Genomic DNA, 20,732 nt, shown 5'->3' on the forward strand with positions numbered 1-20,732 from the left:
AATAGCTCCATGTCGTTGTGCCTTGTGAGGCCGCCGTGGCTGTGCTGTGTGGCATGTGTAGTGGACGCAGTGCACAGGATCGATGGCTGACAGCCACAGGGCAGTGCACAGCCAGCTCACAACCTGAACGCCTCAAAAACTCCAAACAAGTAAACAAAAGTGTGTACCACAGACACAAACACACACACACACACAAACACACACAGAGAGAGAGAGAGAGAGAGAGAGAAACAGGTACAAAAAACACTACAGTGCCTCCAGCTACAGGACTTGAGCCAGTAATGGCTCTCTGGTTTTATCCACAGCGCGCGCACACACATACACACACACACACACACACACACACACACATACACACGTGAGTGCACACACACACACACACATAAACACAGTTTTCCCCCACACACCGTGTCTGTGGGAAGCCTGGCTTTACAGCAAGTCTTCCCTGGCCTCTGCAGAATCCTAGCGGTCATCAGGCCTGGTGAGAGTTTTACGAGGACACAAAGGCGCACAGGGCAGAGAAAGAGAGAGTTTGTGTGTCCGTGTGTGTGTGTGTGTATGTGTGTGTGTGTGTGTGTGGAACTCTGGGAAAGCGAGAGGGGAAAACCGACAGAAAAACATGGAAACGGTTGTTGATCACCAGCCAGCCATGAAACGCTTTACTGCCCCCCCCCCCCCCCCCCCCCCCCCCCCCCCCAGCCAGGCTGGAGTGGCCAGTGGGTCTGCCACAGAGCTGACAGGGACCTGGATGAGGTGTGCAAGGGGCCATCAGCTTTGCATAACAGAGTTATTATCCTGCAGGGGCCATACTGGTGATTACTGGTGTAATGCTGATAAATCCCTGCTAATGAATTCAGTCTGTAATTGGCTGATTATGGATTGAGATAGCAATGCAGTCGGATCTTAAGACCCTTTTCACTAAGACTGCACACACACATTCTATCTCTTTCTCTCTCTCTCTCTCCCTCTCTTTCACACACACAAACACACACATGCACGCACACACAAACACACACAACACACACACACACAACACACACGCACACACACACACACACATACACACCATTACAATCATATCAGTGAGATCCACAAAAGCAATAAACACGTTTAATTTGAGTCCAAAGCCTGTGGCCGGCACCTGGCCCCTGTGTTATTGTGCAGACGAGGAAGATGAGACCAAGGGAGCGTGCAATGGCCGCGGCCCGTCTCATGAATGGCTGCCTGTCACTTGACCCCACCCATGATGGGCCTCGGTGCGCTTCATTGCCTCCCGGTCTCTCAAGTGGAGCATGAGGGAGCATCGCCCTGGCTGACTGGACTTCCGACTCCAGAGACCAGCCAGAGCCGTGCGGGCAGCCACTGGAGAGGACAGAGTCCCCAAACCAACTCCGGAGATATCCGCAAAGTCACTCGGAGAGAAAACTCTTTCTTGCGCGGCTCACTGAGTCACTCCGGGGCTCCAGTCAGGGCTGCCGACGAGCCGTAACTATGGACAACCGCGCGGAGGAACTCAAGGTCCTGATGGAACAGTGGAACACTGAAGGCAGGGAGAGATGCCATCACACAAACGCAGAGGAGTCTGCACACGCACCAAGGACAGCATTCGCTCAGCCGCCAATGCATTTCTCATCGCAAAAACAAATCGTCCTTGATGCACGAAGTGTGAAGTGTTAGTGTGAAGGCTAATAAGGACACAGTATTAAATTACCTGACCATTCAGACTTGTTGCGAAAGGGCCTTTATTATCATAATTGCTTGTTTAAAGCTACGGACTCCTGTGCCATATGAGACTCGTTTCAAAGAGACTTTTTAATAAGCCTGAGTAGAATGCAGACACCCAAACCCTGACCTCACCTGGCTGACAGATCCAAACGCTTCTAAACCGTTGGCAGATTATTCTGGGCAGTGACTGGGCATCCGGGCACTCCATCACGGAGAGACACTAAAGCGGGCGCCCCAACGGTGCCAGTGGCCAGCCGCACCCCAGAGGTCCCACCAAAGATCCTTCATTACTGACAAGATAGAGCAACATAATGCATCTCTATGGAAGCAAAATTCGAACAGTTCCTGTCTGCTTAAAGAGGCGTATCGCAAAGTCGTCATAGTGGGATATCGATCTCTGTCAGATTGGCAAGCAGTTCAGTTTGAATGTAATGTCACTTTCTAGGTCTGCTTAAAGGGGGATTTCGCCCCACCCACCCCTCCCAGAAAACAGGACGCGGAAATGGTCGAACGTTTGTGCTTTAACCCTCTCTGGTCCCACTCCCACGAGAGGCTCAAGGGCCAGCTCAACAGGCTCTCTGGGCGCCCGCTGTTTTGAATGGCATCCTTTTCACAACACGTCCTCATAAACAAACACCAACACAACAATCCACCACGGGAGAGCTCTGTTGCTCTGTTGTTCTGCTCTTCACCGCACTACTTTCAGGGCCTGAGGACAGCTGTCTCATAACCTGATAAAAAAAGACTGCACTTCTCTGAGGGGGGTGTTTGTGTGTGTGTGCTATCTTTCGGAGAAGGGGGCTCAGGAATGTTTGGATGCCTTTGGTGGGAAAGCAAGAAGGAGAGGAACTTTGTGTGGGGGAAAAATAGATGGAGAGTCTTTGGCAACTTTGGCAGGGCAAGATAAACACTCTGCCTCAACAACACCACTCCCAAAACCAGTGATGGTGATTGGCAGACGGCGGCCCGCGGGAGGAAAGCGAGCCCTTCCGATGGCAGAGACGAGATGAAAGATGCGCAAGCCGCGCCGGATCCGGAGCTGGAAGGGAGAGTTTTCTTCTGGAAGGGTGGGGAATAATCCTCGGCTTTTTCTACGACTGTAAAAATGGAATATGATATTATCTGAATAAATTAGCTCCAGTCGAGCGGGTTTCGGAGGATGCTACGAGGCAGAGAGGAGAAGAGAGAGAGAGAGGAGCGTACCAGACTCTTGTGCAAACAGAGATGGGGTTAGCTAGCGAACAATAAAGACACTTCTTTAAACATGCATCAAATATTCATTCCCATAGTCCTATAGCGCAGCATACGGTCTCACACTGTTGTGACAGTGCATGCTGGGACAGTGGAGGTGCTCAGGTGAGATGAGATGACCTGACCAGGTAGCTGGGCACTGACGATGCTTGGGGCATTGAGGACCGTCAACCTTTCAGAGAGGAGGACATTAACATAGCTGGGTCCACAGCTCACCCTCCTGTTAGTTAAGATGTTCATTAGAGCCGTGCGGTGAAACCCGCGGCGTGCTTCTCCTTCAGCCTCCAGGCAAATGTGTAAGCTGATTTTAAAACACCACCCTCTGGGCTCTTAAGCATACACACAGCACAAGCAACAAGCCCCATATAGCTGCACTCCCCGTTTAACATTCCGCTATTAAAGTCTCTCCCCAACTCAGTAACCTCCCACTGACGCAGTGAATCCGTGAGCTCAAATTTGAATGCATCCTACTGCAGCTCCCCTCCTCCTCCTCCTCCTCTTCCTCTCAAAAAACAATTCCATTCCAGTCTGATTCACTACTTAGCTTTCCAATTATACCAAATTAAAGAGGGAATGTCAAACAATGGAACACAAATATAAATTAGCTCTGAGAATAAACGGGCAAATAAGCTGTCCCACCGCTCCAACAAATTCCATTCTGTAATGGCCAGATGAATGAGATAAGTGCTCCTTTGTGACTGACTTCATTCCCTAACTCACACTCTCCTTCCCTGACCTTGCCTTAGAGTATGGTGTGTGTGTGTGTGTGTGTGTGTGTGTGTGTGTGTGTGTGTGTGTGTGTGCGCGCGTGTTTTAAAGTGAAGCGCTGAGGGGGGGCTGTCCTCTGTCTCCCGTAGAGGTCCTGTGGGGACAGTCTCGGAGCGATGCTCAGGCATGAAACACAGAAGGAGATGAAGGAGGAGGAGGAGGAGGAGGAGGAGGAAGAGGAGGAGACGGCAGCCTCACTGATATCTGGCAGCACCCAGAGACGCTGGGCTGATATCTGAGCTGCGAGCCGCGGAGGTATTTCGGGAGAAAGCGCAATCCGCCCATCCTGTCTACAGTTGTGCTGACTGCTCACTCTGTCCCCAGCAGCAGGAGAGGAGAGGCAGCGGCACGACAAGCACCCTCTTATCCCCACCACTCTCCAGCACACCGTCACTGGGACACAGCGGTGCTCATGGGGGCACTGCATTCAATGGCTCTTAGTGGAGCACTGAACACATAGGAGCAACATGGAGGAGGGAGAAGAACTTCTCGGTACCTCAGAGAAACTTCTCTGTACCCCAGAAGAACTTCTCTGTACCCCAAAAGAACTTCTCTGTACCCCAGAAGAACTTCTCTGTGCCCCAAAAAAAACCTCTCTGTGCTTCTCTGTGCCCCCCCCCTCCCCCCACACACACACACAGCAGAGATGGAGCTGACTGGTGACGGAGTCGAGCATGAAGTCATATCCCAGTTACCTCATTTCCTGAGGTTGATTTTTATGGCCGTCTTATGTATGTGAATGGGATATAGGGTTACATTGCGTATTGGCAAGATAAATATAGAGCTTGTTGACTGTTGTAAAACATATTGGATAACAGTGTAAAATCAATTCCTCCCTCTATGAAGAGAGACCACTCTCACTCTCAGTGTTTAACACCTCATGTTCTGCAAGACACCTGCATTGTAGCTGCATCACAATTTTTATGACGTAAAGATTCTCTCTCATGACTTTGAAAAAAAGAACCTGCTTTCATTACTGTTCAAGCATAATAATATTCAGCTTCGCCCAATCGATGCGGCGAGGAAACAAAGCCAAGGGAAAGGCAGAAGAGGTTAATCTAATTATGGAAAACAGAGATCTTCAAAAGATATTAAATCAATGAATAACTTCAACCCACATTGATTTTTCTTTTCATTCATTTCACTCATAGCTTATGATGCCAATAAGGATTCATTTCATACATCCAAGCAATCTTTTAACTCTCGCAGACATCTCTCAAGTACCAATGTTAGAAAAACGAATGATTTTATGCTCAGTTTGCATACAAGACAGACAAGTAGGCATCACACACACACACACACACACACCCCATCACACACCACTGCAGCAGCTGGTGGAATGTACTTCAACCTGAAGCTGGGAGCGGAGCAGAGCTGTGTGTGAGCTGGAGCAGCCGCAGAGAGAGCCCTGCTCAGTTTAATGTTTAATGTTTAATGTGCTCCACTGAGCACTGAGGCGTCGCTCCTCCAGCAGCAGCGCTAGTGCAGTGTAGTGCAGGCAGGGCTATGAAGTCATATGCTAATGCACAACTTCATTCCGGGGCACAGAGTGTGCCTCTGTGGAGGAGTCCTGGTATAAACCCCTCCACTCAAGGAGATCACACAGCTCCTCATTACCACCTTAATCCCAATACAGATACACCAGGAAGGCACCTTAACACCCATACACTAGGAAGACACCTTAACCCCCACACAGACACACCAGGAAGACACCTTAACCCCCATACAGATACACTAGGAAGACACCTTAACCCCCATACACTAGGAAGACACCTTAACCCCCATACAGATACAGTACGCTAGGAAGACACCTTAACCCCCATATATACAGTACGCTAGGAAGACACCTTAACCCCCATACAGATACAGTACACTAGGAAGACACCTTAACCCCCATACAGATACAGTACACTAGGAAGACACCTTAACCCCCATACAGATACAGTACACTAGGAAGACACCTTAACCCCCATACACTAGGAAGACACCTTAACCCCTGTACAGATACAATACGCTAGGAAGACACCTTAACCCCCATACAGATACAGTACACTAGGAAGACACCTTAACCCCCATACAGATACAGTACACTAGGAAGACACCTTAACCCCCATACAGATACAGTACACTAGGAAGACATCTTAACCCCCATACAGATACAGTACACTAGGAAGACACCTTAACCCCCATACACTAGGAAGACACCTTAACCCCTGTACAGATACAGTACGCTAGGAAGACACCTTAACCCCCATACAGATACAGTACACTAGGAAGACACCTTAACCCCCATACACTAGGAAGACACTTTAACCCCCATACAGATACTGTACACTAAGGCACCATCTTAACAAAAACACAGAGAATTCTTTACAACTGTTTAATGACAATATCAAATCCCATATACAGTCAATCCCACAGGATTAAATCAAAATACAGTTTACATCTCCGTAGCCACCCACTTAACTCCCCAGAACGAAACAGCAACCTGGTTCAATGGATTCACTATGATCCACAGTGTTTTAAAAGGAGCTCATAATTCATAGCTTGATTAACTACAGTAATCATTACTTCCCCCGTGTCCAAGCGCCTTTAATCTTTCATGACCTGGCCTGCCTGCGCTCAGCAGCTCTGCACAGCCCTCTCAGGTCACGCTAGGCTAGCGCAGCATATGGACGTGCACTTGACTGCTACTCTGAATGGGCCTGCAGAGGTTTGCCGCCACTGCAGCCCACAGCCCTGGTGCTCAACTCGCAAGCCAAGAATACCAAACACCTGCTGTCGTGTCGGCCCTGGAGCGCTGCGAGAGTTTCCACACAACCTGCTCAGACATTCCATATAAGCTGGTGTTTCATTTTCATTACATTTATTTGGCAGGTACGAACACACTCAAACAGAAGTGCACACACACACACACACACACACACACACACACACAAACACCTGCACGCACGCATTCATGCAAACACGCACGCACATGCACGTACACACACTCAAAAGTGGCCACGCTCACAAAATTGCATGACTCATCATACCCCCCACAACTTCTCTTTTCAAACATTAACTCCATTATACATACACACACACACACCCGCGCACACACACACACACACACACAGACATTCACACACATGCACATGCATACACACGCACACATGCACACACACACACACACACACACACACACACACACACACACACACACACACACACATAGAGAACTCACTGAGTTCGGCGATGCTGCCCACACGGGTGGCCAGGAGGGACTGCTCGATGGTGCGGAGCTCTGATTGGCTGTAGGCTTGACCCTCTCCCGCCTTCCCAGACCTCTGCTGATCCCTGTGCAAGCTCAAGCTGTCCGGCAGACTGAGCACTCCTGAGGGAGAGAACCAGGGAGATGGACAGAGAGAGAGAGAGGGAGAGAGAGAGAGAGAGATGGAGAGAGGGAGAGAGAGAGGGCAGAGAGAGAGATGGACAGAGAGAGAGGGAGAGAGAGAGAGAGAGAGATGGAGAGAGAGGGGCAGAGAGAGAGAGAGATGGAGAGAGAGGGGCAGAGAGAGAGAGAGGGCAGAGAGAGAGAGGAAGAGAGAGGGGGGGGAGAGAGAGAGAGAGTCAGTCAAGGCAGGCAAATGAGACGGAATGCAGATCCAGCTGATTTAACAGAACGCAGGGAAACACGCTCGTGTCAGCAGGACTGTAGCATGGCGCGGCCGCACTGCCAAGCCAGCAGCATCAGAGCTGTCTGTCCTGTCCTGTCCTGCCCTGTCCTCTCCTGCCCTGTCCTGTCCTCTCCTCTCCTGTCCTGTCCTGTCCTGTCCTCTCCTCTCCTGCCCTGTCCTGTCCTGCCCTGACCTCTCTTCTCCTGCCCTGTCCTCTCCTGCCCTGACCTCTCTTCTCCTGTCCTCTCCTCTCCTGTCCTGTCCTGTCCTCTCCTGCCCTGCCCTGTCCTCTCCTGCCCTGCCCTGTCCTGTCCTGTCCTGTCCTGCCCCGTCCTGTCCTCTCCTCTCCTCTCCTGTCCTGTCCCGTCCTGCCCCGTCCTGCCCTGTCCCAGACTCCACTGGCCCACACACCCCGCGACCGGAGTGGCTCTTCCCCTGGGGCAGCGCAGGCTCTCAGGCAAACAGCTGAAAATAGAGGCGCTCTTATTGGGGCCTGCCTGCCTGCCCGTCTATCTGCCTAGACACTGTGTGTGTGTGTGTGTGTGTGTGTGTGTGTGTGTGTGTGTGTGTGTCTGTAATAGAGGCGCTCTTATTGGGGCCTTCCTGCCTGCCTGCCTGCCTGTCTATCTGCCTAGACACACACCGGACCACCCAAATCATGTCCTCCTCGCTGACTCAAATAGTGTACAGTGTGGTGAGTGCTGAGGATGGACGGTGATATTTTGGATATTTTGGTCATGTCTGGCTATCTGAGGGAAATGCTTGGGTCATCTATTTGGGTTATGTTATTGCACGCAGAGGGATTGCATAAAATGAGATTGATGCATTAGACACAAAAACAGGATGCTGGATGCTTCAAACAAGCTTCAAGGACTAAAAGGCTTAAGAGAGTTACACGTTTTCATCTGGTAAGTATCTACTAAATGAAGCCGGTAGCAGTCTGTAAGTACAGGTGGCCTTTGCTAAGTCACTGGAGAGCTTCACAAGTTCAGACATCGCTCGCACAGACCAACAGGTGCTACACTTGGCATGCAGCATCCCAGCAGCCATCCAGCTGGGGGCTGAGTGGTGTTTTGTTTCTGTACACGCAAGCAATTACTGCCCGGGACATCTTGTGCCTGGATGACAATGCACTCTAACAGTTGGTCGTTAGCAGTGCCACCACGGGCCTCGAAAGAGGAGCTCTCACGGCAGACGACCTACTGTAACGATCCTGTCCTGTCTTGTCCTCCCTGTCTAGTGTTTTCCATTATGTCTGCTCCTCTTGTGTCTTCCTGTTTACTTCCTGTGTCCTGTTCCATGTGCTCCTTTGTTTACCCTCTCCATGTGGTCTGGTTTGTTCTTGTCTCCGCCCCTCACCTGTCTCTCATGATTAGTCCTGTCATTCCCTTGTTAAGTTCACCTGTACCTGGTTATTGTTTCAGTGTCATCACCTGTGTCTTGTTCCCTTGTGTATTTAAGCCCTCTGTCTTCCCCCAGTCTTTGTCTGTCATTAGTTGTGTTACGTGGTGTATGTGTGTAGTTGAGTTTTGGTTTATGCATAAAGATTCCTGATTTGCCTGATTTTGCCTCATCGTGCTGTGTCTTGCCTTGCACTTGGGTCCACACTCTGCTCTCCTGGCTACACCCGTGACACCTACATCCTCATCGGGGTTGATTTGATGAAGAGGTGTGAACATACTTCAATACTTCAGATAGATTACAACAGAAGAAGACCACTTCAGCATGAATTGAGCAGTTACCCAGCATTACACTGAACATCACATTTTCAAAGCCAAAGAATGAAGTTATTAGTGTGATATCGAACAGTAGGGCTATTCTTGTCCAGCACGGCTTTCATTGACTTTCAGTTCATCTACAAAGGTCATGCGGAGGGCGCCAGGTCATCCAGCCTCTTATTGGCCGATACTCAGCGGAGAAGGAGGGAAATTGGATTCTTGCTCATCCTTGTTGTCTCTCCTGCTTGGTGCCCGGGCATGGTGGCTGTTGTGCCTGCCGACTGCTGAATTATGGATAGGCGGTGAGCGGCGGCAGCCGTTCCCCTGGCAGTCTGTGTTAGGGCTGTGTGTGTTTGCCTTGTGTCTCATTCGCACACCGTGGCCAAATGCAATTTCCAGCAGCCCGCGGCGGGCGAGGCGAAGCGAGAGCCGCACGGCTCCACAGCTGCCCGGGCAGCCCAGCCTCTCTGATGAGGGAGGAAGGCGGCGAGAAACAATACAGCACATCTCCAGAGCTGTCTGGCGCTCAGCTCCGTCCACAAAAACTCACCGACTTGAAGTTTACTAAAGTTACTAAACTTCCACATAACCTCATCAGTTCTGGTTTAGTACATTATCTCTTCTAGCTGTCTGTGTCACTTTTGTTTTTAATTAGAAGAAGAAACAGGTGTAGTAGGCTATAGGTCATGTTCAAACATAGTAACCACAACCGAAGGCATGTAAATGATTCATCTGGGTTGCTTGGTAGCCGCATAGCAAAAGACAGGTGTTTGGTGAGACTGCGCCACACATCACTAATCAAGTGTGTCACACAGAAAACAAAATGGCCCCGCCCCAGAGGTCTGTGCTACCATCGCTGCTGTCATCTCTGTGGTCTCTCGTCATTACCACCTGAAACTGTCACTATATAGCTACATCACTGCTGCTCTGCTGTTTTATTATGCCATCCACATATCACATATTCATCTCTTTCTAGTCTCAGCCTGTAGGCTACCTCTGGGTCCGTGCTGTACATGCCTAATGTATTCCTCTCTAACACACCGACTAGGCTTATTATTCAACACTCCTGTGAATACAATCAAATAATAGTCTAGAATACCCTTCATCATAAAAACCCAGTCCTGTGTGACAGCTGTTCATGACAATTGATGATTACAGCTATGTCTATTACGCTGCATATATATATTGAATTAATTGTTAAGTGTTTCATTTCTAAGTTAAGTGTTTCATTTCTATCTGGATACTTCTTACCTTTGTGACCAACTCATTCCATTCTTGTTTTTCGCAGCCACCGTATAATTCATAATTCATATCATTTTCAAACGCTCATATCCTCTAATTGTAGTTTCCCTTTCCTCTCTCCCGAGCAGTATGGCACAGGGGTATTCTATTCTTATCTCCCTCCTCATGTCTTATGCTCCTCCTGTCGTCATGCCTTCAGTGGCACTCGCCCCACAGGAGACTGAGTGATGCCGTGGGCCTCGCCGCTGTTCTCCGCCATTAACCCCCCTCAGACGTCACCGCACAGCAAGACACGGCTATATCAGGAAGTGCCCCACTTGCCCCCATTATATTCCGAGGCCTCTTAGCGCGTGATGAGCAGAGGAGGCCGGGCCTGTTAAGGGCCGGCGTGCAGCGAGTCCGTCTCGGTCTGAATCGGAAACCGCGGCGTCTCAAGTGGGATAGTGTTTTCAACTCAACCTACGGAGTGCGGCTTCTTCTTCCACACCCCACTCACTGTTACGTAAAAGCTGGACGGACGGACAGACAGACAAACGCTGAGACGCTGACTCCTTTCCCACTGAGTAGGAGAGAGAGCGCAGAACCGTTTAAGCCACGCAGCTCATAATCGCAGCAGAACAACTGCGTCTGGAACATGTGTGATTTGAATGGAAAATAAGAAGAGCTTTAGAATGAATGGCACATGCCAGGGTGTAGAACAGTGATACTCTGAAGTTTTCCTTTGAGAGTTCAGGACGGATTACACACAAGAAAAGCCAGCAACACAGTGAAGGTTTTAACCACATTAAGGGATTTTGGTTTGTGTAAGTCAGACATCAAAAGGTATTCATTGCTGTGCTTACTGTTACCGTCCTCCACTCCCCAACATGCATACCAGACACACACACACACACACACACACACACACACACACACACACACACACACACACACACACACACACATACACACACACACGCTCACGCTCACGCACACACCCACACCCACGCACACACACACACACACACAAACATAAACACGTGTACATACGCCAATTTAGTGTGTATATTTTTCCAATTATCCCCTCTGGCTCGAGTGGGGTGCATGCCAGCAGGCAGGTCTCCTGGGCAGCTTGAAGCACTTAGAGCGGTGAAGGGGCTGATCCCCCCCCCACCCCCCCATTCCATGGGTGCAGAGTTTCACTAGACCACCTCCTCTGGAGCGCCAGCCAGATCACGTGCTACACTATAGGGTCACAACAGCAGGGAATGGCATGGGGAGATAATGGCTCAGTTCAGGGTTATTTATCAGGAAGATACGCGATCAGGCCACCTGGGTGCGTTTAAGGACCCAACTGAAAATAGCGACTCAAATGTGCGATGATGGTGGTGAGAACGGTGGCCTCTACAATTGGGCTCTTTTCAGCCACAAACCAGGAGGGAAATTGAGCTATAAACGGTTGTTTCGGAGAGAGCTGTTTGGACATGTCAGCTCTAGCAATCATCTCCCTCTCTGCCCTCTCACTAGCGCTAATGTTCCTCTCCTCTCCTCTATCTCTCTGAGCCTCTTCTTATTTCCCCCTCCTAAACTCCGCCACACTCCTCATCACACCCTCTCGTCTTTCCTGCTCCTTCTCCAATCCCCATCTTTATGACATTCTCCACCTCTTTTCCCTCTCGCTCTTTCGCTCTCTCGCTCTCTTCTCTCTTGTCTCTGGCAGGGCTTCAGTCAGTCAGATGTGGAGTGTGGAGTGTTGCACCGTGCGGGAGGCTAAAAGTCTTCCTGAAGGGACCCCATAGGAGGAGAGAGGGCGTCGTCAGCTCCTCCACACCTCCTCAGAGGTCTCTCGTTAGCATCTGGCCATCTGGAGAAGAGCTATCAGCAGCAGGAGACACACACACACACACACACACACACACACACACACACACACACACACGCACAGAGAGAGGAGGTGATCCCTGTCACCACACAGCAGCTCAACACAACTCAGTGTGATGACTCAAACGCAACTGGAACTCTGGGGGAACATTCCGGATTAAGCACCATCTAGGGGCCTCCTCATCCATCACAACACTGACAGCTCTCAAACCTGACCCCAGTACAGCTTGCACAACCTTGCACACATGAAAAGTGAATAACACTCATATTGGTGCTGTTGATGCTTATTTGTTATGTCTCTCAGAACCCACAGGCAGCTAGCGCTTGTGCAACAGGCACTTGGTATTGCGCGGGCATAGCTGGCTTGATTGACCACAACTGAGAGGATCTGGATTAAAAGCCCCAGATGTTCACTAAAATTGTTTATTTATTGATGTTTCGCAAACTCTTTTCTGTCTCCACTTTGTGCATCAGCCCACAAACTAGGTTGTGCATTCGTACTGTAAAATCGCAGCTTATTTTAAAATGACTTCCACCAAACTGTGGGGCTTGTTGAAGAGTCATCACTTAAAAACATGTCTCGTGTCCAAATTTAATTTCTGCATCTGAACTTCAGAGGAACAGGGTGTGTTTACGTGCATGATGGAACAGCAAACAGCCCTTGGCGGCGGGAGAGTCACGCTGCTCCATGAGGGAGAATTCCCCCGTCGGTGCTAGGAGTGTGCCGTGCCGTGCTGTGCATGCTGGCTGCCCTCACCGCACCGCCACAGCCGTGGTGCCGCAGACGGCCCTGGCCTGCTCCCTCTCACGCTCGTCCGTCCGTCTGACTGCCGGCCAGCGGCCAGCGGGGCTAAAGTTATGTCACCGCTGCCCTAACAGGTCACTGTGTCCTTTTAGTCTCGTCGCTAAAGCCATTAAAGAGGGAGGCAGAGCGGGAAATGAGGGACACGGCTGGAGAGAGGGTTAGGAAAGAGAGAGGAAGAGAGTGTGGCATGGAGAGAGAGAGAGAGAGAGAGAGAGAGAGAGAGAGAGAGAGGAAGAGAGAGAGAGAGGGTGGAAGAGAGAGAGGGAGGACGGAGAAAGCACAAACCCCTGAAGGAGGATGTGCACTGGAGGGGAATGATCCGATGCGGAGAGCTGGCACAGCCAAGACTTGAATTGCTTCCCTTTCACTCAGTGCATACACAGAGCTGCCTTCCTCTCATAAGAATAGGAATCTAGGACACTGGGGTAATAAGGCCCAGGCTCCTCACTCTTCACTATTGGGTTAGTTCAACAGGCACAGGCACGGCTATACTGTAGGTGCCTCTCCTCACTATTGGGTTAGTTCAACAGGCACAGGCACGGCTATACTGTAGGTGCCTCTCTTCACTCCTGGGTTAGTTCAACAGGCACAGGCACGGCTATACTGTAGGTGCCTCTCCTACAAATGACCTTTGACTCCCTTTTCGAGCAGCCCCTTTCGAGATTCACGGTGTCGCTTTTATAATAAATCCCTTCCTGGCAAATCCCTCACTTAGGAAAAAATCCACAAAGAGCACCCACCCCCACCCCCACCCCCACCCCCTCTATGCGCTGAGCCCTGAGTCACCATCAGCGTCACGGGTTAGCAGAGTCTGAGTCGGGGCTGGGGCTGGGGCTCTGTGTTGAACTGGAGGGGGAGAGACTGCAGTGGCACACACACACACACACACACACACACACACACATCTGTTACCATGAGCCTGCACTGGAGGAGGGTTTGGGCTGTCAGTGGATATCACCAAAGCACCCTCACATTTCTACAGATCATCTTGAACACAATAACCCAGTGTTTACAGCAGAATATTAATGACACCGAATTCAGCTGAATATGAAAACAGAGGGGAATACAGCAATTTCCAGCATATAAGCCGCAGGACAGTATTTTATGCAAGTTAAAAGAAACAAAATTATATTAACACCATATTAACTGCCCCCCTGTATTAACCTCATAGCTGAAGAAATTTAGCAGAATCAATATATAAGCCGCGGCTAATAGTCGGGAAATTACGGTATGTTGGCTGGTTGGTGGTGCCTGGTGTTGTGCCACTGCTGCTCTGGCATGTCCCAGGCTGTCGGAGGGAGAGAGGGGTGATGGCTGGAACAGACGGGCGCGTGGGGATGGCAGGGACGCCCCCATCGTCCATCCGGACATGGCGCGTATCACCACAATGCCCGCTGCCCTGGAGATGCCCCCAACACGCCCACTCACCCACGCCCACACAACCCAGCGACCCACGCACGCTCAGCCCCGGGTGGCGCAGTGCCAGGCCCGTGCGGTGGCAGCACAAGTGTTTCCCAGGCTGGAGCACGCCGCTGGGACCTCGCTGCGGCTGGCGCTCTGTACTTAAATCTATTTTGGAGGGCAAAACCGAGCCCTCTCGCTTGCCTCCTCCTCTTCCTCCTCTTCCTCCTCCTCCTCTTCCTCCTCCTCTTCTTCCTCATCCTTTACTCCTTCTTTCTCCTCTGTTGGCTGCCTGGAGTCCTCAGGGGGACGCTTCTGAGGCTCTGGCGTTGGCCTGCTCTCAGAGGGAGAGGGTCCACACCTTCGGTTGCGCCGCACAGCCACAGCTATGCGCCATTCAAACGAGGGCGTCCCGGCGCTGGCCAAGCAAAACAATAGCACAGTAGCCTTGTCTCTGGAATTTACGGAGACGCTTGAGTTGGACGTCTGTACGAGAAGAGTTTCTGGCCGCGTCTAACCGCTACCAAAACAGCTGAGTCGTGTTACGTTCCCTCTCTGCGGACAGTAAATCTCAATCACACACACACACACACACACACACACACACACACACACACACACACACACACACACACACACATGCTACATCTGAATGGCAGGAGGAGAGGTGGAGCGCGAGCTGGTTGCTGGCGCTGTTGCTAAGGCTAATTTTGTGTGTGAGGTCTCTCCATGCAGACTACCTTTCAGAGGATCTGTCACTGTGTGTCAGCTGAGTGTGGAGTGCTTTTGCTGACTGGGGCGTTCGGAACAAGCTCGGTCTGACATGCGAGACTGTGCTGTCTAGGCAGCAGGTCCCAATGCACTGGTGGGGAGGTACAACAGACAGATGGTCACCTTATGTGGGGGAAAGGGGACACTAACGGAAGGAAGAGAGAGTGAGAGAGGGAAAGAGTGAGAGAGAGAGAGAGAGTGAGAGTGAGAGAGAGAGAGAGAGAGAGAGAGAGAGAATGTATGTGAGATAGAGACTGCGTAAGAGAGATCAAACCAGGGGATGCGCAAAGGCAAAGGCAGAGCCAGGACAACTAGCAGAGAGTCCGTCTCTGACATCAAAAGCCCCTAGTATTCTCCACGGCTAACTGCAGTTACCCCAGCAGACAGAACTTTCACACTCAGCATCAAGCCAATGCAGTCGGTCCTTGTGATCATTACAACAGTCTGTCATGCAATCAGTTACGTGGGCCAGCGCTCATTCCCTTCTCCCTTCTTCTCTCCTGATGAAGGCACTTTGCACATTCCCTCTGGCTCATTTGATGCACTGCAATTTAAATGTGCAGGCATCATCTGAAGTACATCATTAATAACTGTTATTAACTAATAGTGTGTGTGGGTGTGTGTTTGTGGAGAGGGGATGTTTGTACTATGTATCTGGGACTTGGTTGTAATTGGCATGTGCCGTCTGCACCCACAGGAATCTGGGGAATCCGGCCTACCATTCATCTAGCTGGAAATTACAGGACTGGGAAAATGAGATGCACAGAGAGCATCAGGACACAAGCCAGAGAGGAGCGGAGAGAGTGCATGGAAGTGAGTGAGAGAGTGCATGGAAGTGAGTGAGAGAGAGATAGTGCATGGAAGTGAGTGAGAGAGAGATAGTGCATGGAAGTGAGTGAGAGAAAGAAAGTGCATGGGAGTGAGTGAGAGAAAGAAAGTGCATGGAGTGAGTGAGAGAATGAAAGGGCTGGAGTGTGCAAAAAAGTGTGTGAAACCCCCAAAAGGCGAGGCATGTCTGGCAGCGCTGCAGTAAGTCACGGTACAGTACAGTATGTCTGAGATTCCCAAACGCCAAGAAACCTGCGCCGGTCGTGCTCCAACCACAGCCATGTGCTCTGGGTCTGCAGATCAGAGACTTGGACTGGTGCAGGGATTTGTCATTGAACCATGTGTTCATTGGCAGAAGGAGAGGGGAGATCCACAGTCATAAGCACGCACATGCACACACACACACACACACACACACAAACAAACACACACAGCACATTGCACACATGCACCCACACATCCATACACTCACAAACATACACTGCATACCCATACCCACACACACACACACACACACACACACACACACACACACACACACACACACACACACACACATACACACACACACATACTGTACATACTGCACAGTAACAGTGCAATTTTAATATGAGCTGGCTGGGGATTGTTTAACAGTGGACTCGAGGTGTGAAGAAGAAAGTCACTCCCACACAATGTTCTCTTGGGAAGGAATAACAACAACAAAGTCCACTTTCAAAAATAGTTCAACTGGGTTTCTTACAGCGCGGTTTCCACACTGAAACTCAATCTAACACCTAAACTGGTGAAATTAGATGTGCACATGTCTTTCTATGGCAACACATGCCTCCACTGGTTCTGCACCAACCACAAGTACGTGCTTTGAGTTGCTGTGCAGATCAGAGAGTTGGATTGGTGCTGAGCTTCTTATCACTAGGTGACTTGTGAGGGTAATTTCAGAAGACTGGAAAACGGAAAATGTCGGGAAAAAACGATACAATGCCCACTGGAAATCGACTCAGTGGCACGAAACCCTGGAGGGCAAATCTGGCATCTCTCAGGTTCCATATTGTTGTCATGGGGGAATGGCGGCAGCCCAAGGAAGCCCTCCAAGCTTGTGTGAGCCCCCCTCAGCCTTTAGAAAGATTCACCACTTGGGCTCAATGGCATGCGCTTTGTCCATCACTGCCATGTCTGCAGGAGACGAGTGGCTCTGTTCTCTAACGGCATTCAGAAGCAGCAGCCAAACACGTCTCATACTGAACATTTCTCTAAATGCATTCACACCATGTCCTTGCACTGCTTTAGAAATAACTGGCTCATGAAAATATTCAATGGTATTTTGGCTATAGTATTACTGTAAAGCTGAGGTCTATCATACATAAATGGAGTCAAATTGGAAGACAAAAAAAGAGCCATAACTGGCGGTCTATGGGGCGTGATATTGGCTTGTTTCCCCTCGTACTAGTGGAGCTGGGGGAAGCCCTGTGGTCCTCCTGTCACGCGGGGGTGACACAGTGCCACTGGGGCCCAGGCAGGATTCACTGCCACTGAGGGAAGAAATGCCTCCATCATCACGCCGCGGGCCCAGAACTGAGCAGCCATGGGATTTGTTGTGAGATAAATGACTGGCGTTTATTTATTGGACTGCTCCGAGAGCAGGTCTCACACCTGAGGGGTTTTATTACCGCAATTGGAGAGCTGGGCTGGGCTGGGCTGGGCTGGGCTGGGCTGAGTTCTGTGTCTGGATGGGTCCCCTGGGTATGGTAGACCACACTAAAGCTAAAGCTATAGCTTCCAATCACTGTAATAAATTATAATAGTCTACCATGATATAATAACACCCATATCTATGCTAATCACTTTCATTTCTTCATTAATTACCATAGTAATGACAATTAATGAATGCTTGTCTACCAAATGCAGTTCAGTAGCTTTAATCAAGTTTAAATTCCAGCCAGAGTGTGGGGAGATTCCAACAGTGACATTATTAATACATATTAAAGATTTTGATTGTAATTACATCCTTAAAGAGTAATGAGTACTTGCCATACGTTCATTCACATACACACCCACTTAGACAAGCACACACTTGTGCATTCACTGGCACATGCAAACACACACACACACACACACACACAGACAGAAGCACATGGGCTGAAACGTGTGGCTGACTGCTTGGTGCTGTGAGCTGGCGTGCCTGCTGTGCGGATGGTGCGGTGATATTGAGCTAAAAGCCTGTTGTGTCGCTCTGCGCTCGCAGGCCCGAGTCATCCGCATCCGGAACGTTCTGACAGCCTCTGCCTGCGCTACGGAAACCAGTGCCTCCTGGCGACCCCATTACATCACACTTTACGGACAGACAACACAGTCACTCATCAGACTATGGACACACACTCTGTCTCTCTCTCTCTCTCTCACACACACAAGACATGTGCATGCACACATATTACACACTCCTTCTGGAATGCTCATACACACGTGTTAATACACACACACACACACACACACACACACACACACACACACACACACACACACACACACACACACACACACACACCCACCCACGCACACACACACCCCTCCCTCATACAGCAAAGTGAAGTGCCCTTTCAGGCCCGTACACTATTGAATGGAGCCAGATCAGTAATCAGGGAGATAATGCCGCCACTGATCTGGCACACACACACACACACACACACACACACATACTGTACACACACACACACACACACACACACACATAAACACACACACACACACACACACACACGCACGGACACACTGATCTGGCCTTGTAATGAAGGCTGCCTCTGGACACAAAGCAGGCCATTGTTCCCACACACACCCCCATCCACATCCTCTCATACCACAGCTACAGTGAAACCCCAAATCACTGCACAAAATGTCTCAAAAACAAAAACAGTATTTGCACAAAGTCCCTGATGCATCAGCTGAAGTCTCCATCAGTGAAATAAGCCAATATGTACTAGCAACATGCCAAACTTGAGCAACTGGAACGGAACTATTCAATTCTTATCAAAGTTCACACAGATATCTTCAAAATGGAAGACCAGAGTGGTGCCATGAATGAAATGTTTCCAGCTTCTTCTGGGTAGGAGTGTGTCACCAAGGCTTTGGTGTGACTAGTGCTGTGGCTTTGGGTTATGGGAACATAACACATACCAAAGTACTGGCTAGTTAACATGGTCTGGCCAAAGAAAACACACTTTGATAAAGTTCAAGTCGTCTATTGATAACATGCCATTATTCTTTTTGCTCTAATTGCAAACAATAAGCACCATATGTTGCTTGACAGGTCTTTCCGGTTTTTCACTGACCCAAACACTAACACGTCTCTACTTTCTGACAGATAACTTCCAGATGGTACAAGTTGGAAAATTCTATATTCATTTACAGTTACACAAACATACACTTACATAATGTTTAAAGATTAGAAAACCGTTACATAACGTAAAAAAACTGCAATCCATCAATTGTGATTGCTGGCTTTGCATTCTCTCCTGCATGCATAATGAGAGTTGTGACCAGTCTTTTTAATGTGACAATCTCCTTGGGCATTCTGCAGATTCATCCACACAGAAGGTGCCATTCTGGCATTTGTGTATATTTCTAATTTTGTGAAAACGGGCACTGTGATTCCTGGGGAATGTGTGTGTGTGTTTGACGCTGAGCGGGCCAACGAAGGCATGGTGGGGTCATTTTCCCGCTGACGTTCCATCTATCTTCCGTCGTGGGAATGACAGCGAGGCCCGGGGGCCCTGAAGAATTTCCTCAGTAGAAATTGATATTAGAAAACTTTATTTGCCTTTTCAGTCAGAGTCCATTACTCTTTGGGGTTCCAGCAGGAGCAGGCCGGTAATTTGTGCGCGACTGAGCTCCAAATGGCTCTGTAATTGTTTAGCTCGCCGTGTGTAATTTATCATTCTGCCTTCGCAGAGCTGCCCCCTGGATTACAGTGGCAGTGCGCGGGGCACACGGAGACAGACACCGCGAGATGGAATCGCCATGTGATGGTCTGTCTCAGTCTTGCACACACATACACACACACACACACAGTCAAGCATATGTGCATGCGCTCTCTCACACATATGAAAAACGTATGGGAAACAATACTTCAGCATACGGCAGCAGCAGACATCTCCAAAGAGGAAGAGTGAGCCGCTACGGCTGATGGCCGTTAAAGTGACGTTTTTATATGACCCATTCACATCTCAAAGGGAAAACCCATTTCCTTGTCAAGCTGTCCTAGCGGCCCTCCTCCAGTCCACTTACTGTCAGGCCAGCCCACACATTTACTTTAGTTCAGGCTTTTATCCTCCCTCTCTCTTCCCCGGTCTCTCCTTATCTGCCTCTTTCTAGATCTTTCTTTCTCTTTCCCTTCCCCATTCTGTCGTGGTCTATTCTTCTTCCTCTCTGTCTGACTCTTGACTTCTTAATCTTCTCTCTTTCTCAGGCCCAGATGCTCCCCTTGCACGGCTAATGCCGCTGAGATGACAAGAGGTCAAGAGGTTCAACATCCAAAGCAGGGGTCTGTGGAGGTCTTCAACCCAAGTCTCCTCTCCTCGAAACTCACCCAGCGCCTGGTTGCAAGCACTGGCACCCAGAAATAACAGGTCCTCATGTGGTATTTCCTTAGTAAATGAGGAGGAGATGGCTGGCGGATTAAGGTTTGGGTCCCAGCTGTAGAATTCTTGCCAG

The 20,732-nt window shown here is 49.7% G+C and overlaps 1 protein-coding gene across 1 annotated transcript in view; it reads right to left on the bottom strand.

Moving 5' to 3' along the window:
* The window catches only part of btbd11b (BTB (POZ) domain containing 11b), a 69,399-nt gene that overhangs the window by 20,210 nt on the left and 28,457 nt on the right, over window positions 1-20,732 (bottom strand). The window contains 1 exon segment of the mRNA XM_062547584.1: window positions 6,971-7,120. Within this exon segment, the coding sequence (XP_062403568.1) occupies window positions 6,971-7,120 (150 nt within the window).

The sequence above is a fragment of the Sardina pilchardus genome, chromosome 10 (genome assembly GCF_963854185.1).
Source record: "Sardina pilchardus chromosome 10, fSarPil1.1, whole genome shotgun sequence".
Taxonomy (NCBI): Eukaryota; Metazoa; Chordata; class Actinopteri; order Clupeiformes; family Clupeidae; genus Sardina; species Sardina pilchardus.